At 34.2% G+C, this 25,818-nt stretch overlaps 1 protein-coding gene across 1 annotated transcript in view; it reads left to right on the top strand.

Annotated features, from left to right (window-relative positions):
• The window catches only part of ATP9A (ATPase phospholipid transporting 9A (putative)), a 166,371-nt gene that overhangs the window by 82,611 nt on the left and 57,942 nt on the right, over window positions 1-25,818 (top strand). The window contains exons 10-14 of the mRNA XM_051976604.1: window positions 3,806-3,882; window positions 7,155-7,315; window positions 10,289-10,431; window positions 12,479-12,591; window positions 24,624-24,836. Of these exons, the coding sequence (XP_051832564.1) occupies window positions 3,806-3,882; window positions 7,155-7,315; window positions 10,289-10,431; window positions 12,479-12,591; window positions 24,624-24,836 (707 nt within the window). The remainder of the gene's footprint in view (window positions 1-3,805; window positions 3,883-7,154; window positions 7,316-10,288; window positions 10,432-12,478; window positions 12,592-24,623; window positions 24,837-25,818) is intronic.

The raw sequence follows: 25,818 nt of genomic DNA, 5'->3' as shown, positions 1-25,818 counted from the left end.
GAATAAGAAGACTGATGATAACTAAATAATTGATCATATATTATGTATTTTAAGAGGCTGTGTTTCTTTTCAATTGCATACAGATACACAATAAATGAGTGTTGCTAAAAAGGTCTTGGATTTTCTGCCTCGATTTTGTTTTTGCATATACATGTGTACTTTATCTGGATTTTTCTTTGAGGATTTTGAACAGAAAATGTATTTCTGATTACTAAAGGTTGTTATCCAAAATTTGTTCCCCTTTTAAAAATTATGCTTAAAAGCAGGAAGTCCAATTGTTTTCAGCTGAATCCTCCCTGGATATGGTAGACATGGTATAAATAGGTATTCTGTGACAAAATTTTCATGCTAGTAGTATTTTTCTTCTAAAATATTAACCGTGAAATCATATATTTGTTGAAAATACTTTAAGTAGAACTTTTAAGTATGAAAGCAGGCTAAATTTCTTGTATTTTGTTCCAGAAGCCCTCAGATCCTCAGGTTCTCATACTAGCTCTTGTGGTTCTGTCATTATAGTTCAAGTCCCAATTTATTGGAGAAGCATTGTTCTAAAGCCCAGACTTCAGCTAATTGGAATGGACTAGTGCAGTTCAGCAGTGTCATGGAGTCTGTGTACTACCCTCAGACCAGAGTTCTTTAGAGTCTCTCATCTCTACCATCTGCTGTAGCCACAGGAACCACTGAAGGGGGTCTTGGCTGCTGCAGGAGTAGCCTGCCATCTGCTGATGAGAATGCTCAGCTTTCTTAGCCAACTGGCTAAGAGTGAATATACAATATTAAAGTTAAGGTTCTGAACTTTCTAAATGTGCATTATATCCAGAAAAAAATATACACATTAAAACTAATTTAGAAGAAAATTTCAGATTCTTTGGTTTGAGAATTTGGGCTTATTCTGCACGTGTGTGTGTGTGTGTGTGTGTGTGTGTGTGTAAAACAACTTTCAGATTTTTGTGTTTCATTCTGAGGATTAGTTGTTTATGAGAGACTTTAATTCATGCCATCCAGAGGATCTGGATTCAAATTGTAATTCTACGACTTTTTACCTGAGTATCTTTGGATAAGTAACTTGACCTTTCTGGGTCTCATTTAACCTTATTTATAAAATAGGGTTGGATAAGATGACCCTCAACATCTCTTCCATCTCTAATATGAGAATGTATGAATGCTACTCTCTTAACAGAGCATCCGCTATTTATAGATCCAGTGGTGCAGCAAGCAGCAGTTAAGTCTACAAGCAGTAGATGCCTATAAATGTTCATTAAGTTAATTTGATTTGACTATTGGTTTAAAACCATGGAAGAGAATAAAACTTTTAAGGAAACTTTCACTTTTTCTAAAGTACCATATTTCCCCTGTCATTAAAAACTATGAATACACAACAGTGATTCATTTGTAACTGTGTTAAGAGCATTGTTCCTGCACATTTATTTTTTACTGCTGAAGTTTTTTGACTTTATATGGATGCACATTTTTGCAAAAGCAAAATTCTTAGATGACTATTAGGTTGCTCAATTTTTTATCTGTTTTAAAAAAGAGGCATGCTTTTCAGATTTCCAACTGATAAAAAGGCAAATCTATGTTGGGGGATACAGTCAGGATCCAAAAAGACAACAACAACTGAGAACTTTGGGCCAGATCAAATAGATGAAATTTTATAGGAAAAGATAAATGTTTGGGCTTATATTTGGGTTTAATAAAATCTAAGTAAAATGGGAGTATATTGGTATAGATGTCAGTTTCTACATACAAGTCTTTTGTGTCATTGTGGACTTTAATCTGTGTGATATGGCAGCTAAAAAAACTTAGTTTAATCTTCAATGCATTTTGAGAGAGAATCAAGGAATAGAGAGTTGTTATTTCTGTTCACCTCTGTTCTAGTCTAATCATGTGTAGAACATTTTGTTTACGTCTAGGTGCCACATTTTAGGAAGGACATCAGTAAACTGGATTATATCCAGAAGAGAGTGACCAGGATGTGGAAAAAGTTTTAGTTCATTTCAAAAAAGCATCATTTGAAAGAAGTGGGAGGTGTTCATCTCGGAGAACAGAAGACTTGAGGCTGACATGATGGCTATCCTCAGTTATTTTAGGTTTTTGTGTGTGTGTGTCAGAGGAATTAGAATCAGTTTCTTTGATCTCAGAAGGCACATGGAGGGACAAAGATGAAAGTTTTACCCAAAAAAAGGTTTTTTGATGTAATATAATTATTGCTAACAGTTAGAGCTATCCAAAAGTGAATAGATTTGCCTTGGAGACAATGGGTTTTACCTCCTTGGAAGTCTTCAAGAAGAGGGCGATTGACTTCATCAAGTGTGCCATAGAAAGGATGCTTGTACACATTGATTCCATCCAACCCTGAGATTCTGTAAATGTATGTAAAGATCTTAAAAGGAGGAGTTTACATTTCACTCTTCAATAGAAGTGAAATGATTTTTAAAAAATAAAGATAATTAAAAATAATGTGACTTCCATCTTAGGTGATAAAACAACAGTTGTCATATCCCAATGACATTGTGTTTCAGAGAGGTTGCTTCCATGCTGTTAGTCTGGCTGTGCTTCATTACCTTCTTTAAGCAACTTGGCAGCTAATATTTACTGAGCTTCTGAAGTGACACTGATAAACTGGGATGAGTCTTTAGCAAGTATAGCCTCATAGCCATATGGAAGATTAATCACTTCTCCTGATTGGATGATTCCAGTTAGCTTTATAGCTGGAATCCCCTTTTTATGCAGTACCCTATCAGGTTTCCAAAGGATATAGTGGGTATCAAGATTTAATTTTCTATTCCTGAACCATTAGAATCACTACAATTTTATTATTAGAATCAGTAGCAGAATTTAGTGACAATTTTATCTGTATTACTATTAAGAATCTCAGGCTTAGTTTTCTAAAAGGAGAGATTAGTGTATAGTTTCAAATTGTAATCTAGTGTAGTTCAAATGGATTTCCAAATACTTGAAAAGATTTGTGATCTTACTAGCATGGGTAATCCTGCCACTAGTGTAGGTTGCCCACACTTGTTGTTTTAGTTGAAAGTCCAATGAATCTAAAAAAATCATCCATTTTTGGTCACTTTTTTAATAAATTTCTTTTAACATAGCTTGACTGCTCTTGAAATAACACATTCATGGTCTGTGGCTAGACTTGAAGTCTTTACAGCTTTGATGAGACTTGAGAAAACTTATACTTCATTGATAAGATTGATGAGAACATACACTCATCTTTATTCCATGAAGAAGCTTTAGGCGAGAACTTTAGTAGGAGTTCCCCAAATATGATTCAAATTGTCTCTCTTCTCCAAAGGATATCTTAGGAGTATCTCCATCAACACAAATCTCATTTCTGAGATAATTCTCTAGAAGATTTTTGATTACTATTTTGATCTATATTTGAAATATCTCAGAAAATTTAAAGTTTCTTGTTACTAACTTTAAATAGATCTAGTCACATTCTCAGACACTGACCATTTGAAATAGATTGAATAAGACTAAATTTCTTAGAATCTCACTTGTGTTACATTGGGTACCATCAGTTCTGATGATTGAAAAATGTGGCATTTAGGGACCATAAATTAATAGTTTACATTTCTTTAGCATATATAATTTATAAAATACCTTTCCCCACACAACTGGAAGTTAAATCCCAGATCTTTAATTCCATTTTCAATGTTCTTGCCAATCCTTTATGTCAGCCCCTTCTCTCATCAACCTCCCCCCCAAAAAACAGTTTATTTTATTTGGGAGTAGCAATGTCTTCACTAATATTTCATTTGGTCTTTTCTTTTTTCAATGTTTCTGTCTTTAGGCACAGTTGTGGGTGTGGTCCTTTATACTGGTCGGGAACTAAGAAGTGTCATGAATACTTCCAATCCAAGAAGTAAGGTAGGTTAGAGGGAACCTGCACAAATGGAACCCAATTCAGTACTATTTTAATATGTATTGTTACTAAAGATATGTATGTTAGGTGTTAGCAACAAATAGCAATCATTTTTAGCAATTCATTGATTATATTTGTATTACCAGTGCTCTTTTGCTATCGGGCACATAATAAGCACTTAATGTTTTTTGGTTGTTAAGAAGGTATATTTGGAGCTATAGTTAGGAGAGAAACAAAATAGGCAGAAAGCTGCTTAGGCTTTAATAAATGGTTGGGACACTTGGGAACATTTTTTAAACTGATGCAGAAGATACTGATCTCTATGGGCTTTAGGGATTTATTTTGGGATAACCCAGATACCCTTCTAATAAATTCTCCCCAGGAGCTCATGGCAATCTTTTGTGAATACACTTACTCTTTTTTTTTTTTTTATTATTTTATTTTATTTTATTATTTTTTTTTTACACTTACTCTTATAGGTCTCTAGGGTTAGTTCTCTCTTGCCATTGTCCTGATTAAAGTATCTACATCTGGAATCAGCAGAAACATTCCTCATATTAACAGATGAACTTCCTTCCCTTCCAGACACAGTGTCCCATTTCTTTTGTACATTCCTTGATCCAGGGAAATTGGAACTCCTCCCCCTCCTTTTTATTTTAACTGCTCAACACATATTTTTTCCCCTCAAGAAACAAATTAGTTATTTTTGCTTCTATTTCATTCTATTGTTCTATTTCATGACTTCAAGCTGTGTGAATTGAAATGTAATGAATAAAATTCTTGCTTTAAAGAAACAAAAAATATCCCAGGCTAAAAAGTGTACAAATAGAGGATGTATGTTAAACTTTTGTGTCTCTTTTCCAAGAACTGATCTACCTAAATGTTCATCATCATGTTGATTGGCAGTTGATTTTTTTAAAGCAACTCATGACGTAACTAAGGAGTTTGCTGGGTGCTTTCTATCTGCTGGTAGAAGGAGTCTCTCTATGAATGAAATCATTGGGCCTTGAAATATTGAAATTAAATCACTTAAATTCTCCTGACTTCAAGATTTCCTCTTATAATATGAGGGCCTTGGATTAGATGGCCTCTGAAGACCTTTCCAGCTCTAAGGTTATGATCCTTTAGCCATAAATCAAATTGCATTTATTATAGAGAATGCTCAAAACCTCCAGGGAACAATAACTTAGTGGCATGATAGCTTAATTTTATCTGAGATGCACAGACGACAACTTTAGGCCGGGAATAATATTTTATAATATAGTCTGTCATAACAGTTTCTATGTGAAAGGTGACAATTAGCTTAGAAGAAGAGTCTTAATTTGGGTTCCATGGGCTTTAGTTTTTGAAAATTGGATTTCAATACAATTAGTTCCCTTTTTAATCCTAGTATTTTATGTATTTAAAAACATTATTCTGAGAAAAGGTTCATAGACTTCATCATACTGCTAAAGGGATTCAGGATGCAAAGAAAATTAAGGACCCCTGGTCTTAGAATTTGAAAATAATTGCAAAATCATATATTGGTGATGAAATTTTTTGTAGGGTAATAGCTACTGTTTAGAATTATATCAGATTTTGGGACTTTAAGAATTAGGAGAAGGAATTCATAGAATCATAGCTTGTAGGCATGGGAAGGGAAATTAGAAATTATTTAGCTCAACTTTTTTTTACAGAACTGAGACTCAGAATTCGAAAGTGACTTGACCAAGGTTACATGTTGAGTTATTGGTTGAGTCAAGAATGAAACCCAAGTCTCCTGATTTAAAGTTTGGAGTGACTTAGGCCTATTTATGGTGAATTGTCATGTCATATAGGAAACTTTATAGAGAGGGAGCATAATATAGAGACAGAGAAATATACTTAGAGTCAGGAAGACCTGAATGAGTCCTCTCTCTGACTGATACTGGTCTTTTCATCCTGGGCAAAACATTGCCTTAGTATAGAGAATTGTTCATGCAGAGCTTTCTAATATAGATGAAAATCACTGATTTTTCTGATTAAAAAAAAGTAGAAGAGACCTTGCAATTGAATTATTTTTTTTTCTTTTTAATTGGATCTTTATTTTTTTTTTTATTTTGGGATTTCAATCTATTAAACAATTATTAATTGCCTACTATATACTAAGCCCTGAGAATATAGTTTATAAAAAGAAAGATAGCCCCTGTGTTGTCTTTAAATTTTTTAAATAAGGATATTTAAATCTAATGGGAAGGAATTGTAGCATTTCAGTTGTGAAATAATTGTATCTTTAGTTTGCAAATACCATTTAAACATAGAATAATAAATCATAATATGAAGATTTTAAGTATTAATTTTAGTTGTGGCAGTCAGTAAATATACATATCTGTATATATATTTACACATATATATATATCTACATATACACATACATATACCTATAAATAAATAAATTACACACATACACACATACCCCTCTATACATATAAATTTTTTTTAATCCAGATTTTTGTTTTCTTTGTTGATAAACCTCTCTGATCTAATCTGCAAGCCTATTTTGTCAGCTTGAATTGGTATACTTTTTATTTTTATTTTTTTAACATATGAAGAAGGGATTTCATGGTGAGGAAAAATGATCTCTTGGATCCAAACTAATTTATAGTATGTAGAATATCAAAATAGGAAAGAAACTGAAAGATAATTCAGTGTAAACTTCTCTTTATTGAACAAACTGGAGACCCAGTAAAATAAAACCAGTGATTTTTGTCAGGATCACAAAGCCAAGTAACAGGGGTAGAATTTGCATCCTAGTTTTCTCACTCAAAGTTCAGTACTCTTTTCACTGTGCTTGCTGTCGCATTGGTAACCTCTTCTCCTTATGTCTAGGAAAGAGGAGAAAAGGCCATTATGAAGATTCTCTGGACTTGTGCTTTTGAGTTCTAGCATTCAGAACCCAATTGGCTTGGAATCAGAAATCATAGGAGGTAGAACTGACAGGATTTTAGACAACACCTATTCCAATTTCCTCATTTTATAGATGAGGAAAATGAGGACCAAAGAGAGTAAGTAATTTGCCCCAGGTCAGGTAGTAAGTACCAAATTTGGCATGATTTGAACTCAGGTCTCTACTCCAAATCTAGTGCACTTTCTTCTATACCACGCTGACTCTATCTCATCCTTTTACTATCCATGTGGATGAAAGCCTCAAATTAAAGGTATGCATTTCTTCAGGTGTAACGATTGTTTTCTAGACAGGTGTGCAGTCTCAGGGTGAAATATCTCAGACTGCCTTTCCCTCTTTCCTGTTTTCTTCAAGATTGGCCTTTTTGACCTAGAAGTAAACTGCCTCACGAAGATATTGTTTGGAGCTTTGGTTGTGGTGTCTCTCGTCATGGTGGCATTGCAACACTTTGCTGGCCGTTGGTATCTGCAGATCATTAGATTCCTTCTCTTGTTTTCCAACATCATTCCCATCAGGTAAAAGGTCTAAGGAACCTGTGTTTTCATGTTGTGATCATTTAAATGTGTATTAGCCTTTAATGTACAATTTCTTATTTCAAAATCATGCCCAGTGACCTTTTGGACTATAAAATGAGAGGAGATTATTCTTTTGGATAGATTGATGGTGTTTAGTAGATACAATGCAGGAATGAAAATCAGAGAAGAAGCATGAGTTAGGGTTCTGCTCTACAATGAATTAGCAAGTCAGTTCATGTTTTAAGTCTGCTTTTTAAAAAATGTTAAACATGTATAATTCTTCTACACATATTTCTACATCTATCATACTGCACAAGGAAAATCACCAAAAAGGGGGAAAATGAGAAAAAAAAGCAAGCAAATGACAACAAAAAAGGTCAAAATACTATGTTGTGAACCACATTTGGTCCCCTGTTTTCTTTCTGGATGCAGATGGCTTTCTTCATCACAAGACTATTAGAATTGACCTGAATCACATTGTTGAAAAGAGCCATGTCTGTCAGAGTTAATCATCACATAATCTTCTTGTTGCTATGTACAAAGTTCTCTTGGTTCTACTCACTTCACTTAGCTTCAGTTCATGTCAATCTCTCCAGGTCTTTCTGAAATTATCCTGTGATCATTTCTTGTAGAACAATAATATTCCATAACATTAAATCTCAGTTTTATGTTATAAAATTGGCAGAGTAAATTATTAAACTTTAAAGTGCTATAGAATTGTGAAGTTTTAATTGTCTTAAAAATAAGTAGAGCTCCAATGGGACTTTGGTTTTTCAGGTTTGGAGACCTTATTTTTTTCCATGAAATCTCCTTAATTGTCTAATAAAATGATCTTCTCCTTCCCTCTTTTAAAATACTGGTATCTTTTGTTTTTATATCCCTATCATTTTTGAATACACACACACACACACACACACACACACACACACACACACACACACACAAACACACACCTCTCTCCTCTCTCCTATACTTCAAATATTCAGTTAAAAACTATTTATTGACTACCTAGCTATGCTAAGTGAGCTGTTCTTTGTAACAAAGGATAAAAAAGAGAGGGGAAAAAAAAAGCAATTCACCAAAACTGCCCAAGGTAACAATTGTTTTTGCCACGTATATGATATTCTACACCTGTCATGCCCCACCTTTGCAAAGACCACATGATCTTTCAACATCTAACATGGGGCTAGTAATTTACAAGGCACTCAATAAATATTTGTTAATGGAATCCTCTAATTTTTATAATACATAGAAGCTTTAAGCAGAAGTTAGATGGCTCAGTGGATAGAGTACTGGATTTGAAGTCAGAAAGACCTGAATTCAAATATGACCTCAGACACTTACTAGCAGTGTGACCCTGAGCAAGTTTAACCCTGTTTACCTCAGTTTCCTTATCTGTGAAATGATCTGCAAGGGGAAATGGCAAACCACTCTAGTAAATTTGCCAAGAAAGTGCCACAGACAGCATGGTCCATGGAGTCATGAAGAATCAAATGACGGAACAAAAACAAGAACAAGCTTCATTATGGACTCTCTTCATTATGTATTGCCTTTATTTTCTTTAGCTATTTCATGAGATAATAAAAACAATAACTTATTTCTTATAGTTATTTACAAAGTGCTTTCTATACAACCTTATGAGGTAGATAGTTGTTCCTTTTCTCTGAGGGGAGTTTTATTCTTAGGGAGGGAAAATGTCTTATTCTTAGTCACATAATCAGTAAGTGACAGGACTTGAGCCTTCCTATTCTAATTACTTCATTCCTTTCATCTCACCATGCTTCAAGAGAAGGCATCATGGAATCATAGAGTTAGAAGGCTCCTTAGTAATTAGATGATCTAAGCTTTTCATTTTCTAGATGAAGACATAGAGAAAGAGAAATGATGTTTCTTGCACGAGCTCACAATAGCAAAAAATTGACAAAGGTGAGTTCAAATCCACTTCTTCTAAGTCCAAATTCAGTCTTCTTTCTATGATACTATGCTGCCTCTTTTATAATTAGACTTTATTTTCTTATCTACATGGTTGTTTTCCCTTTTAGAGCAGACTAATTTCTGGAATCATAGATTTAGAATAGGAAGGAACTTCAGAGATCTTGTTCTTACTCCCATTCCCACCTCTGCAGCTTCATTTTATAGTTGAAGAAAATGTGGCCTGAGAGATTATGTCTTCTCAGCATGCCTAAGGCACACTTATACATACATAAAATACTTAAATTATTATTTGAAAGAATAAATGATCTGAAAAGTTGTATTAAGGACAGTCATTTATCCTTTCATTAACTCATTCATTCTTTAATCTACCTGTTCCTTCCATCTCTGTTGTTTGCTATCTCTAGTCACCTTGGTCAAGTCTTTGAACCTCTTTACATCTACGGAATGATAGTTTAGATGACTTTCAAAGTCCCCTATTATAAATCTATTCCTGTACTCAGTAACATTTGTTGGGTGACCTTGAAGTATGAGGATTCATTCTAGAAACTATAAGAACAAAAGAAAAACAGAGACATAGCCCTTGCCCTCAGAGAACTCATAATCTACTTCAAAGCTTGTTAAATTGTGGTTCACAATCCTATACGGGGTCATTTAACTGAATGGGAAGGTTGTGAAATCATCATTTATTATCAATAAACATTTGATTTATATACCTGTTTTATATACCTATATATCTGGAGTTGGGTAAAAATTTCTTGAGCAGAAAGAAGTCATGATGGTCTAGTTGAAGAGTTCCACCATATTGACAAAATGATCTGACTGGAGGCATACATGCAACAGAAGAGATAAGAAAGTGCTGTATTAGTACATAGGAGTGGTATGGTGATTACATCAGGAAAACAAACACTTTTTGGATTTTGGTAATTAGTCAATATTTAGGGTAAATGTGAACCTAAGAACCTTGTTCAGTAGTGTGTCACATTGAAAATGCTTTCTCAGATTTTTCAAATACTACTGCTTTTTTTTTTTTCTGGACAGTTTACGTGTCAACTTAGACATGGGAAAGATTGTATATAGCTGGGTGATTCGCCGGGATTCCAAAATTCCTGGCACTGTGGTTCGTTCCAGCACAATTCCTGAACAGCTTGGGAGGATCTCCTATTTACTCACAGACAAAACAGGTAATCTCTTCATTGGAGAGTAGTAGTTACTATGCAGAGTGAATGCTTCAGCATAATATTTTCTTCATGTGATCAGGTAGATTTTTTAAAAATTGTTTTTTCAATCAACTAATATTCTTTTTCTTTTCTTTGCTACTACCTTTTCTCTATTGGAGAAAAAGAAAAAAGAAAGTCTTTATAACAAATATACATAGTCAAGCAAAACAAGTTTCCAGAATGGTCCTGTTTACAGAGATATATCTCATTCTGCATTTTGAGTTCATCGCTTCTCTTTCAGGAGGTGGTAGGCATCAGACTTCATCGTGAAGCCTTTGTTATGATGGTTGGTCATTGTATTAATCAAGTTTCTTAAGTCTTTCAAAGTTGTTTTTCTTTACATTGCTGTTGTTTTATAAATTGTTCTCCTGATATGCTCGCTCTGTGCTGTATCCCTTCATAAAAGTCTTCCTATCTTTTTTCTGAAACTATCTCTATTTTCATTTCTTATGGCACAATAGTTCATTTCTTATAACCCATAGTATTTTTCTACATTTATATAACATAATTTGTTCACCTAAGTCATCAACTAATAGGCCCCTCTTTATCTTCCTGTTTTTTATGTGATTGAAATCAATAGATTTTTTTTTTCTTTTAGAAGATTCTTTTGGAAGGAACTGCTTCTTGGAACTTTTTGGAGAATGAGGGGAGGTTGCTTCTTTGATGGGATTTTCTCTTCCTGGAAATGAACATGGTCATTCATTTCAGAAATTGTATTTGTTACAAGGATCTTTAAAAAAAATTTTTTTCAGTTACATGTAAAAGTAATTTTAACATATGTTTTTTAAACTTCAAATTCTAAATTCTTTTCCCCTTCTTCTCTTCTCCCATTGAGAAGGCAATCAATTTGATACAAGTTATACATATGCTGTTTTGCAAGACATTTCCATATTAGTCATGTTTTAAAAGAAAACACACACACACAAAAGAAAAAATAAGGAAGATAAAATTTAGTATGCTTTGATCTGCATTCAGAATTATCAGTCCTTTTTCTGGAAATATATGGCTTTTTTTTTTCATTAAATCCTTCAGATTTTGGATTTTTCTGAGAATAGTTGTCATTCATAGTTAATCACTGTATAATATTGATTCTGCTCACTAAACTTTGTATCAGTTCATTTAAGTACATGTTTTTCTGAAAGTATCCTGCTTATTATTTCTTTTTCTTTTTTTGCTGAGGCAATTGAGGTTAAGTGACTTGCCCAGGGTCACACAGCTAGGAAGTCTTAAATGTCTGAGATCAGATTTGAACTCAGGTCCTCCTGACTTTAGGGCTGGTGCTCTATCCACTGCGTCACCTTGCCATCCCTGCTTATTATTTCTTATAGCACATTTATATTTCATCATGATCATACATCATAACTTGCTCAATCATTCCCCACCTAATGAGCAGCCTCTCAATTTCCAATTCTTTACCACTACAAAAAGAGGTGCTATAAATATTTTTGAATATATAAACCCTTTTCTTTTTCTTTTCTTTAAAAAACCCCAACTCTTTGAGATATAGTGTTACTAATACTATTGCTGGGTCAAAGAGTATAAACAGTTTTATACCTTTGGGCATAATTCAAATTGCTTTCCAGAATGATTGGATTAGTTCACAACCATACCAATAGTACATTCATGTCCCAGTTGTCCCACACTCCCTTCCACTATTCGTCATTTTCCTTTTCTGTCATATTAGCCAATCTTGATATGTGTGAGGTTGTACTTCAGAGTTGTTTCAGTTTGCATTTCTCTGAGCAATAATATTTAAGAGTATTTTTTTCATGTGATTATAGAAAACTTTGATTTCTTCTTTTGAAAATTGTCTGTTCATATCTTTTGGCCATTTATCAAATGGGAAATGACTCATATTCTTTTAAATTTGACTCAATTCTCTATATATTTGACAAATGAGGCCTTCATCAGAGAAATTTATTGTAATTTTTTTTTCATTTTTCTGCTTTCCTTTAATCTTGGCTGCTTTAGTTTTGTTTGTGCAATTCTTTTTAAATTTTATATGTTACAGGAACTCTTACTCAAAATGAGATGGTCTTTAAACGACTCCACCTTGGAACAGTTGCTTATGGATTAGATTCAATGGATGAAGTACAAAGCCACATATTTAGCATTTACACCCAGGTAAGTGATTCTAGGTTTCTATTTTTTTTAAAGAAAAAAATCAGTTTTTCTCTGTTTTTCAATATATTGATATGCAGTTAATTTTTTTTTCTGTTATAATCTATATCAGATCTTTATTGTGCCTTACCCGATGTTTATAATCTAAGAGTTATAGAACAGTGTTATTGTTATTATATATTGCTATTAAATATTAAGTTATTTTGATTTGTGGGTGGAAGATACTTTGTTGGAAGAGCGACTTGAAATTGATGTTTCCAGAGATAGCACAGGTGACTCTTGTTTTCTTTTCAATTCATTTTCAGATGCTAAATATGTGTCTCTTGCCAATGTTTGCCCATTCCCTTCTAGGACTTTTTCCTGATCCCTTCAAAACTAGTGACTTTCTTCTGTTGATGATCCCCAGTTTATCACATATATTTCTTGTTGGTATATAGTTGTTTGTATGTTAGCTCCTTCATTAGGCTGGAGCTCCTTGAATGTAGGGACTGTATTTTTATTTCCAGTAACTTAGCACACTGCCTGACACATAATAGATGCTTAATAAAATACCTGTTGACTTATTTTCAAGGATGTCTTGGATATATGTGTAGATAATTGTGTATTTGAAGATAATCTGTCATACTGAAATGCTAAATGAATTGGGAGTAATATAACATGATAATAATAATGACAAGTGATATAGAAGCCTTTCAAGTTTACAAAGTAACTTCAATACATTATTTCATTTCTATTTTTTAATTGTCTAACATTTTCCCCACTTTAGAGATAAACTGAGATTCTGCAAGGTTAAGTGACTTGTCCATGGTTTGGTTAAATATCAGAGTAAAGATCTGAAACTAAGTCTTCCTGACTTGGAATTTCACCTTTTATTCACTATGCTATGTTATCTTTCTGAAATCAGGATGCTATCTGTATTAAAATTTATTTACCAAATAAATGAAGTCATAGAACTTTAGAGTTGAAAGCTCTCTCAGAGATTATCTGATCTCTTATTCAGTAGAGAACTGAATGTCACAATCATTGTTGACATCTAATTAACTTTTTGAATGTGACTGTCACTCATAGCAGAAATACTAGCCTTTCTAAAAGATTAGAGATATACGAATAACTTCTATAGGGCAAGAAGCACAAAGTAAATTTTAAAAGTGTTAAAGTAACATCATCGTTTAACATCAGTAATTTTTTTTTTAAACAGGATATTAGGCAAAACAATGTTACAGGATTTAGTTGGTTGTATGAAACATTGTTATAAATGGGCAAGCCAGGGGCAAATGATAGGTTTAGGTTGAAAATATATTAACAATGTTTAATATTATGGGCGCTATGCCATCCCTCTCACCTTTTGTAATGATAACCATGGTATGCTTTTACAACTCACAAAGTATCTTCACATGCATTACCTCATTTAATTGCCCCTATAGCCTTCTCAAGTAGTCAGAACAGATGGTGTCATTCCAGTTTTACAGATTAAGAAACTAAAATTAAGAGTGGTGAAGAGACTTTCTTAAATTCTGGTCTTTCCAAGTCTGAGCCCAACACTTTATCCGTCATACTAGCTAGCTGCCAAATGTCCCATAGGCATCTCAGTTCCACATATCCCAAATTGTACTTACTATTTAAATGCATATCTCCTGACTTCCCCATTTTTTTTCTTTTTTTGGGGGTAGATGGGATAGTTTTTATTTATTTATTTTTGAATTTTATTGTTTTACTCTGAACTTAAGAAATAAAACAAAGATTTCCATAACATAGTAGAATAAGAAAAAAGAAGATTGTTCATGAAACTGCAAATCTCTTATGTACAATTTGATATATCTTTTGTTCCAACAATACCACTACTAGGTCTCTTTCCCTATTTTTTTCCCCAAGGACATCATCATTTCTTCAATTAGAGGGATTTGCAAACACAAAGTCATCTTTAACTCTTCCCTCTGATTCAGGAGAAGTCTACCTCTAAATTTTTCTTACATCTGTCTTCTTTTCGCTACTCAAATCATTCCCATTTTCATTCTGTGCTGATAAATGGTGTCTAAGATATGAAGTAAGCCCAAGACTTGACAATAAATACTGTAGTGCAGAAAATTACATTCCCTCTTTTCTACTTTAGCTCATGATAATTAAAACATTTTTTTTTTTGGCAAACTTCAAAAATTAACTGAAACCATCCAGAGGCTATAGCAGAAAAGATTCTGGCGTAAGCTACAGTTACAACTGGGCTTGAGTGTGCCAATGAGGAAGAGCACAAAACTGTCTTGATAGCAAAGAAGAGCATACTTATTTGGGCCCAGTTGTATAAGTAGTAGCTTTGTGATGAGACTTCTGAAATCTTTGTCTAGTTTTCTGTGAGAAATATTTCTTCTCTCCCCCCCTTCCATCTCTCTAAAAAGTTGGTGGATATTAAGATATGAATTTTCTTCACTATCTATTGGAAGTTTTGTTGTAAGCAAAGGTGTATGTGGTTTGAATATTTGCCTTTTCTCAAAGCTAAACTAACTAAAAATTTAAAATTTAATGGAGGAGGGTGATGGTGCTTGAAGTGTTTTGAATTTTTATACTTTCTCATGTTGCTACACACACACACACACACACACACACAAACACACATTTTAGTGAAATCAATTAACAAGCATTTATTGAATGCATGTTTTTACCTACTGGGTCCTTAACTTCTAAGAATATAAGTTGAAAAATATATGCTGACTTATAATGATAGAGAAAATATTCTGATTTACAGTGATAGATCCCCATTCGGATCTTCCCTATATTAGTAAATTACAGGCTCAATGTCCATGTCCTATCCTATTCTCCTACATGACAGGCACTGTGCTAGAGTTGGGAATCACAAATAAAGAAGTAAAATAATTTCTACTCTCAAGGAATATATATTTTCTTCAAGGAGCTAGCATATATGTTTGTAAATATTGATGTGCCTTGTATCATTCTCTAACAGATTATAATTATAGTAATAAAGTTTGTCTTTTTTAATTATAGTAAGTTTATTTTTATACACATTGCTTTATGAATTATGTTGGGAGAGAAAAATCAGAGCAAAAGAGAAAAACTATGGTAGAAAAAAACAGGAAAAAAAAGTAAACATAGCATGTGTTAGTTGGCATTTTCTGTCCAAAATCTATTGGGTTTGCTTTGGAACGCTAAAATGCTGAGAAGAAGAAACCAAGTTTTTCATAGTTGATCATCACACATTCTTGCTGTTATTGTGTACAATGTATTCCTGGTTCTGCTTGTTTTTCTCAGCATCAGTTCATGAATAAAGTTTTTGTAGTGTTTACAGTTGACCAAGTGCTTTCATATGCACCTTCTTATCTGATCCTCACAATCACCCTGTGAGTTGGAAGAATATATGCCATCATGATTAAGAGGAAAAGAAAGACTGACTCTATCCTGTAGCTGTGTTGACAGAACTGATATAACAAGCAAATTCTTGTGAAATAACAATGATGTTTATAAGGCAAAATATTTTAGAATGTAAAACACAGTTATTGAGTTTAAGAATGTAAACATAGAAAACTGAAAATGTTGTAACCCCTTGACTATTGCTTAATCTATTCCCTCTTTAAAAAGCCAAAGTGTGACAGAGTTGGAGCAGTCAGTCTCTGTTTCCTCTTGTTTAAACAAGTAAAACCACTTGGCTTTAACAAATAGCACAAGTGCAAAATAAACACAAGGTAGTTAAGGAGAGAGGACACTAGCAATGGAGAAGAACTGGAAGGTATTTATATTGGGAGTTGTGTTTGTGCTGTGTCTTAAAAGAAGTAAGGAATTCTGTGAAGCAGAAATTGGAAGTGGTGGTGAGGAAAAATGTCTTCTAGGCATAGGGGATGTCCAAACCATAGGCACCACTTCATGAATCCCTGAGGGAAGGCAGCAAGGGGCCAGTGTGACTTATATTGATCTATGCAAATTGTGCCAGTGGGATTTCCCTGTCCTCCTGCTCCTATGTATAAAACTTCCATCTCCTACTGTGCTCGCTTGATCTCCAGCTTCAGATGAGAAGAGTACTGACCTTCCTTCTACTTTTTTTGTTTACTGAGAGGACAGAAAGAGCACATTTGGTAGATAGCAAATGTTGGAATCTTTACAAATTGTTAAGTCATTAGAGTTGATAGAGACAATAATTATCTAATTTAGCATGGTTCAGTATCATTGATATGATCTTACAAGGAGATGTTTTGGGCCAGAACCTGAAACAAGGTACTAAGTAGAACTAATAGAAACAATACTTGTGTTCACACCTTTAGAGAGCTCATATAAGCAAGAAAACTTTGTAACTTTGTGAATTCACACCTCCCCTGAAGCTCTTAGGGCCAGAGAGCACTCTGGGAGAAATCCCACAATCCCTCTCTCAAAGAAGGAGCATAAATAGAGCTTCAGTGAGCCCAGTCAGAGAGTTCAGCTGAAGATTGAGAAGGGAGCATTAGTTCAGTTGAGGAGAAGCACTCTCTTGGAGGCGCAACCAAATTCATCTTCATCTCACACCACTGTGGTGGCTGGGCTCCTGTACTTCCCCCACTGAGACCAAGCTGTTCTGAAAGGCTTTCCAGAAAGCTAGCCGAGCCCCAAGTGAAGGAGACGAGATCCAGTCCATCTTTGTGCTGACTGGAGGCAGGAGAAAGCAGAGGCAAAGGACAAGCTGCAGGAGCTCTTAGAACCAAGGAGAGAGAGAGGCTTTTAAGAAAGCTAACTGGGCTATATTGAAGGACACAATAAAAGATCTGGATTTTTAACACCTGGCTGCATTTGGGGTGAAAACACCATAAAAAGAAGGTTGTCACGTCCTCCCTGACATCTCAGGAAGGGAGATGAAAACACCAAAGGAAATAGGAGATCAAATCAGATTAGCGGGTTTCTGAAGGGGCTCACTTGAAACAGGTATATATAAATCCATCAATATGGGCCAGAACATGAAACAGATATACATGGTATACATAAATCCATCAATATGAGCAGAACTTCCATCTTTTGCTTTACCATCTCCACCCTTCATAGGGAAAAGGAGAAATGAAATGAGGTCTCCCCTCTGATCTTGTACTTCTTTACTCATACCTGGCTATATCCAGTAAGTTCCAGTGATTCTGAATCCCTGTGGGTCTTCATCCAAACTCCAGTCTTTACTCTCTGCCATCTGATTCCTTCTTCCCATTTCCTAACAATCCTCTCATTCTAAAGTTGCAACTGAATGCTTCAAATCTTTCTACTTTGTTCTCTGAAATGCTTGTTATATAGGCACAAACTTGCTCTCATCTTAAATCTTTTCCTTTCCCATACCTGTAATAACTGAGATCTGGTTCCTCCTTGATGACATAGCCTCTTTGATCACTATTTCCAGTACTGGCAGTATCTTCATTCTTTCTCAGTTCAAACTTTCTCTGTTCAAAAAGGACTATCCCTTACTCCCCGTTGCTACTTCTACATTCTCTTATCACCACTAAGTAGCTTATCTGTTTTTGAGTTTCATACAATTCATATATACCAACCAGTCAAAATCTTGGTAATTGTGACTACAGACCACCAATTAACTCCCCTCCTTCCTTCCTTCCTTCCTTCCTTCCTTCCTTCCTTCCTTCCTTCCTTCCTTCCTTCCTTCCTTCCTTCTTTCCTCAGTGAGTTCACTTTTCTTACAGTTTTTCTCTTCTTCTTAATTCCTATCCTCATGCTAGAGGACTCCTCTGCTCTTCCTCTTCCTCTTGTTCTTCTTTTCTCTCTCTCTGTCTCTATCTCTGTTTCTCTTTCTCACTGTCTCTTTCTCACTCTCTTATTCAACTTACTGATTTTTCATGACCTATTCTTCCAGCCCTCCTCAGCCACATTTGTGGTCATACCCACAAATGTACTTCCTTCTTGAATAATAATTCCAAAATCTTATCTGACCATAATTTATTGATTTTCCATCTTTCTCTCTGCCTTCCCTTATCAAACTCTATTCTTCTTCCACACTATAATCTATATTCCCTAGGTTATCTGTAATGTTCTTTTCTTTTCTAAAATATGATGGTTCTCTCTGGGAGCAGGTTTCTTGGGGAGGTTCTGAAGGCAGCTTTAGTTTCAGTTCCAAGTAATAATCAACTCAAACTCAATACTGAAATCACCTCATACTGAATCCTGAAATCTCCCAATTTGTGAATTCTAATGTGTGAGCTAATGTGTGAACTCTCTTAAAGGTGTGAGCTCTAATGTGTGAACCAATTACATAAGCATTGTTTCTATCAATTCCATTGAGTTAACACTAGGATTCTAACAGTTATCATCTGATGCACTAACTGCTTTCTCCTTTTTTCTCCATCTTGACCCCTTGGTGAATAAGTTCAACTATACATTGTCTTCTTCTCTTGAATTCCTGGTTCCCTTAATATAACAAGGATTGTACCCTGCCAAGTCTCAGCTTTAGACTACTTCAATCTGTATCTAACATGGATCAATCTTTTGCTGCCTTTGCTCTTACACACATGTCGAACAAAGGCAAAGAAAATTATTAAACCATTTTGCTTGGATCCACTATATTACAAAACCTTAACTTAGGGTCCTTATACCAACTAAGCAATCCTTCCAGACTTCTCTTATTAATTTCTTATCCCATTTTCCAGTGACTCTTAAAAATCTTTTCATTCTTCCTTAAACCTCCTATGACTATTCCTTTCCCCACTCTCTCAACTGAGAATCTTGCCTCATGTTTTACAGAAAAAAATCAGTTTGGACATCTTCTTCTTTTCTCTTCCACTCAGATATCTTTTTCTATCTTCTCTCACCCTTGTATCACATGCAGAGATGATACTATTCCTTAATGCTTCTATCTGCACAGGCAATCCCATCCTATCCTATCTCTTCCAACAGATTTTGCCTTTTTTGTCATCCCTACCCTCTTATTTATTTTAAATTTATCCTTGTTTACTCACTCCTTCCCTACAAATACACTCATGTCCTCCCCCATCACAGATCTATCGATAGTTAAAGAAAGCAAAAACAAAACTAAACGTGTCAGTGACCTGACCAAAATTTTGTAATAATTTTAATTAAGTAAAATAAAGTAAACTTTGTTGTAACACGACAAAAAATGTTTCAGTGCGATTTGCATGACTGTCCATGACTGTCCACATATAATATATATGTCATTCTTTCTATGGAAATCACTATACATGATAATAAACTTTTTGCTGAAAGTTGTGTTTTTAAGGAAACAGTTAATGGTGTTAGGCAAGTATGTATGACTGTGAGGTAGGTATGCCTTAATTTAACTAATAGTTGAATTTCCAAGAATTCAAGTCAACTCAATAAATACTTAGTAAGTAATTATTCTATGTAAAAAACTGGGCTGGAGTTGATGATACAAGGACAATGCTGTTCCTACCTTCAGGAAGAATATATTTTTCTCAAAGTTAAGTCAGTGAGCATTAAGGCCTATTCTGTATCAAGCATTGTGCTGACTCAGGAGTACTGAGCTAGAAGTTGTCGTTTGAATCTTGTCTAACTCTTTATGAGTTTTTTGGGTGGGGTTTCTTTTTTTAAAAATTATTTATTTGTTTAATATTTACCCCTGTTACATTCAAAATAATTTTTTTTGCATTTGTTTTTAAAGCTTTTGAGTTCCAGATTTTCTCCCTTATCACCCCAGCCTCCATTAATAAACCACATGAGAAGCTATGTAAAATATTTCCATAAATGTTCTAATTTTTAATGAATGTTTTTGCAATGTGAGTAATTTTATTTGTAAACTAAATAGTCACTCCAATTGGGAGAGAGATTTAATTGTAGTTTTGTTAGTATGAGAGCCCTTAGGTAAAGAAATTCCCTGTTCCAATGTAGATTACTCCCTTTTCTTCAATTTAAAGTGTGGAAAGAAAATATAGATCTTCTACCCTAAAAAAAAAAAAAAAAAAAAAAAAACCTCTCAAGAAAAATAAAGTTGGAAAGGAGGGTGGGGATAGAAAGTCTGTATTCAAATGCAATTAATTCTTTCTCTGGGTATGGATAGAATTTTTTATCATAAATCCTTCAAAGTAGGCATGGATCATTATACTGCTGAGAATAACAAAGTCATTTATAGCTGATCATCCCAGAACATTGCTATTACTTGGGTACACAATACATTCACATGGAATACTTTCCAGATTTTTCTGAGAACATCCTGCTTATCTTCCATAAAACAATAATATTCCATCACAACAATGTAGCATAATTCATGTAAGCAATCCCCAATTGATGGGCATTCCCTCAATTTTTAGGTGAGATTTTTGCTCTGAGAAGAGTGCTGCTATAAATATTTTTGTACATATAAATCCTTTTCCTTTTTAAAAATCTCTTTTGGGATTCATGCTTAATAATGGTATTGTTAGATCAAAAGAATTACATGAATTTATAGCCCTTTGGGCATAGATCATTTGTTTTGATCATTTATCAACTGGGGCCCATTTGGAGTTTTCTTGACAAAAGATATTGTATTGGTTTGTCATTTTCTTCTCCACCTCATTTTATAGATGAGATGAAGTAATAGAGACCAACAGGGTTAAGTGACTTGCCCAGGGTCACCCAGTTAATAAGTATCTGAGGCTGGATTTCAACTCTGGTCTTTCTGACTTCAGGTTCAGTACTATTTTCCACTGTGCCCCCTAATTGTTCCACTAAGATAAAGGTAGATGTCTGCAAATTATTATTCAAAACCTAAATTTCTTCTCAAGGGTAATTCTGTAGAATAGAGTAATTTTATCTTTAATGAATGCTTTTGCAATGTGAGTAATTTTACTTGTAAACTACATAGCCACCCCAGTTGGGAAAAAGATTTGACTATAGTTTAATCAGTATAAGAGCTCTTAGGTAAATAAATTACCTGTTAGTTTCTTTTCTGCAAAGTATTAAGAGAATTGCCTAGAGCAAGTGACTTGCCTAAGGTCACACAGTCAGAACATGCCATAGGTCAGCCTTCAACCCAGCTCCTGGCTTTGAGGCCAGATGTCTGTTTGTTATGTCATGTTGCCTCTCCCATTAATCTTTTGCGTAAAGTTAAATTTCCATGTGTTCAATAAATATCAAGTGCCTACCATGAACTAGTTGCAATATTTTTACTGATTTTCAAAAAAGTAACAGATAGTGCTTTAAGTTTTACTAAGTACTTTATGTATTTCCTTTGAGTCTCACAAGACTCTTTTGAGGTAGATAGTACAAATATTATTATCCCAATTGTTAGGTGAAGAAACTGAAGCCCAGTAGAAAAGCTAATTGATTTTCCCAGGGTTACATAGAAAGTATCAGGCCTTCCAGATTCCAAGTCCAGTACTTTATTCACTGTACCACCCTGTGCCTCTCTAAATACAATACCCATGTATCTGTTCAGAAATGTAACTGAGTCTCAACTTTGCCACTGCTTTAGAATCATTAACTTTTAAAAATTGGATTTAGATTGTCATATATAGAGAGTGTCATAGGCATAGAGTGGCAACTAGGTAAAATAGTGGCAAGAAAGCTGGCCTTAGATAATGAGGAGCTAAGTTTGAATCCTGCCTTAGACACTTACTAGCTATGTGAATCGGGACAAATCACTTAACTTCTCTGAACCTCAGTTTCCTCATCTGTAAAAACAGAATAATGTACTGTCTGTCTCACTAGGTTGTCATGTGGAACAAATGAGATAATACATAAAAGGCTTTGCAAATCTTAAAGAGAGGTATTATATTACAAATATCATATAATATATAACTTCCTTTTTTTTTTTTTTAAGCCAGGTAAATATCTAAGTAAGTAGGATTAGAAAGTTTTGTTATTCCTGGAAATAAATCTCTAAAAATTTGCTGAAGACATCTTCCATGTCATAAAGTGAATAGAATCCACCAATCACTTTGTGCTTCAACTTCTTTATTTGAAAATATAAATTATTTAATCTTTGTTTTCTTTTAGTTCTTTGAAAAAATTGGAAGATTTAGATTAATTGGGAACCTTTGAAAATTACTGTAAAGATTCAGGAAATTTGCATGTTCATATTTCCTTTTCTTTAATGTTTTGTATTTACATTCTTCCTATTAGGAGAAATAAAACAGTGATACATTCTGACTTGAAATTTAATTTAAAAAAGATTTCTTTTAACATAATCTAGAATTAACATCTATAAAAGTATTTGTAGTGCTTCATTAATGAGGAGCAGGAGGTACCTTTTCAGTGGCTCCTGATTTCCCTATTGTGAGCTGTGACCCTGCAGAATTACTCTCTACAGAGATCTGAATGTCCCACACATCTATTTGTGTTTGGTTATGAAATCTCTTCTGACCTCACATGAAGCCTTTTTATTTTTTCTATGTGAGGGACTAATGTTTTTCCCCAGGGCAAAATGTGTAGTAACTTGCCTTTCTTGGCTACTACATCTGTTTTTGTTTTCCACTGGCATTTTTTTTAAGTAAGAAGAAATGTGTCTAGGTTAAAGGGCTTGGGGAGAGGGTATAGAGGTAAACACTGTAAGATTTGAAACTCTTACATGAGTCTGCTGGAGAAATTTAAGAGTGTCTTTTCTCAAATTGATCACAATTGGTTTAAAAATAATGCTACTATTACTGTCTTAAGAGTTGGCAGACCCACATGTATGCTTTTACTTTCAAAGTACTTGAGACTTCTTATTTTATCATCATACTAATCCTAGGAGGGAAGATAGATATTGGTCAATATTAATAATAAAAAATTATAAAAAATAATATTTATGATGAGGAAACCAAAACACAAGCCTATGACTTGAGTTGGCAAAGGTATTAAAAGATTAGCACTTGACCCTCAGCCCAGTGGTCCACCAGATCCCAAATAGTTTGTATGTTCATGAAACTTCAGGTCATCTTACTTGGCTCGGTTCATTTTAGTGGGCATTCAGTCTGATTTGGAAACCAGTTCATGTGTGGCTTTCTTCATTTGTGATGTTAGTGGTAGCTGACCACACTTAATTTCCTTATGTGATGAATTATTTTATTCTTGTGATCAACAGCTTTTATATATCCAAATCCTTGTTACAATAAGTACCAATAATACCAATACCGCAAATGAAAGTAATTGTTCTGTCAACTGTTGTAATAATTGATTCTCCTGACAAATATTGATATGGATCAGTCTAGGTGCTGAGTAATGTATAATAACCCAAAGGACATGTTTTCCAGTTTAAATTATTGAACTTGTCCAAATTGTTCATGATGCATTTTTGTAATGTGACAATAATAATTTTTTTGTAAATTTTTGGTCCTTTTTATAATATCGGTGTTAAATTCTTTGTAATTAAAAGCACTTGGCAAATGATGATTCATTTAAACTATAGTTCTGATTCATTACTCTAATTACTGTTACCATGCAATGCCCTTTGACCTGGAAGCGAAACTTTTGTCCTCTTGACACCAGAGGTTAACCGAGCAGGAAGCCAGAGCACTGTTTGTCCCCTCAATGACCAGTATAATTTAGTAATTGTCTAATTACCTGAAAAGTCTGACGCTGCTACTAAAAATAGTATTAAAAATGAAATGAAAGTTATTTTCTAGTTCCAGGAAACCCATCTGTTTTCTATTTTAGGGCAACCATGTGTTCATGTATCTAAATCTCTATTCATTCTAAAGTATCAGATCACTTATCTTCTGTTGAATGAAATGATTTTTAAATGGAACATCAAATCTAAAGACTTTTTAGACATTTTGAGCTACTAAACTCAAAACTCTAACTACTGTTAATTGTAAGAAAAGTAGATTTGCTGTAATCATTTTTTTGGCCCCTAAAAGTGGATTAAAGATTTGAGGACCAGTATTTGTGTGTTCTGTTTTTGTTATTATTTTATATATTTCCTCTGTTGAAAGTCTGAGTTTTAAATATTAAGTCTCTGATTACCTGGAAATGGGGATAGTTCATTTGTCAAGTTGGTATACTCCACTTGTGAAAAACATTTAAATGGAGTAATGTTTGCCTATATGAAGAGAACTGCAGAATGGGGTTGATCTTAGGCTAGGATTTTTCCCCTTTGAAGCCCTTCATCTTTAATCATCCTTCTTTTTGGTTTCTTCTCTCTCCAGCAATCTCAAGACCCACCCACTTTAAAGGGCCCTACACTCACCACCAAAGTCCGGAAAACCATGAGTAGCCGTGTTCATGAAGCTGTGAAAGCAATTGCCCTCTGCCACAATGTTACACCGGTCTATGAATCTAATGGAGTGACTGATCAAGCAGAAGCAGAGAAGCATTATGAGGACTCGTGCCGGGTATACCAGGCATCCAGCCCAGATGAGGTAAAGCCTCAGCTCAGCTACAAAATAGAACGGGGGTCATTCCTTGCACGTTTTTACAAGCTTGAAATTGGCAATTTCCCAAAGAGTTATCAGGACACTAGGAATCAGTAGATAATTGCTAATGAATTAGAATGAAGACAAATGACTGAATGAAGTGTTTTGGGATAAACACACTTAGAAATAAATGAGAGAATTAGATGGACTTTAAGTTAGAAATTTCTGCCTTAAGATTAGTATGGAATTAGGAAAGAGTAAGAGGTCTTGATTAGCAGCAGGAATGACCAATGTTTAAAAGACATGTGGTCCAATTTAAAAGCCACATGCCTTTAAGAAGTCTTTTCATGTTGAATCATATTCTATTACTAAAACCAAAAGAACTCATTTGTCTCCCTTCATATTGAGTGTAGATCCTGGAAATAAAGTTGCCCATTTTATGTTTGTTTATAATGAGCTCCTAATTAGTTTTCCTTCCAGTTTCTCATATAATTAAGAATGCCTATTATTTCCATGTAGAGGTTGCTTACTCAGCAGGAAAGTGTTTTTATATCCTTTGTCATGCTGACTTGTGATATAATTCATAAAAATCAATTATTTGTTCTCTTAATTATGTGAGTATTAGGACTGATCATTATATAATCATTAATTATGAAGAACTCCTTTGTATATAGTTCTCAACAATCTCCAAAGCACCTTAGCCAAAGTAGTGCAATTTAAAATATGCAAATATTATAATATCCATTTTACAGACAGTGAACCAAGACTCAGAAAGGGAAGGCCATCTGGCCATAGGCATATAGCTCCTTACAGCCAAGAGATTCCAGACCCAACTTTTCAGACTCCAAATTCAGTGATGCCAGACCACACTCTCCAAATTCCTACTCTACTATTCCAAGGATTTATCTTAAACTTGAGACTGAATGAAACATTAAGCTATCTACCATATTTCTGTTTTAAATGGATGAACCTTAAAGTTTCTCTGCAT

The sequence above is a fragment of the Antechinus flavipes genome, chromosome 2, assembly GCF_016432865.1.
Source record: "Antechinus flavipes isolate AdamAnt ecotype Samford, QLD, Australia chromosome 2, AdamAnt_v2, whole genome shotgun sequence".
Taxonomy (NCBI): Eukaryota; Metazoa; Chordata; class Mammalia; order Dasyuromorphia; family Dasyuridae; genus Antechinus; species Antechinus flavipes.
This window is presented reverse-complemented; position numbering and strand designations above follow the sequence as displayed.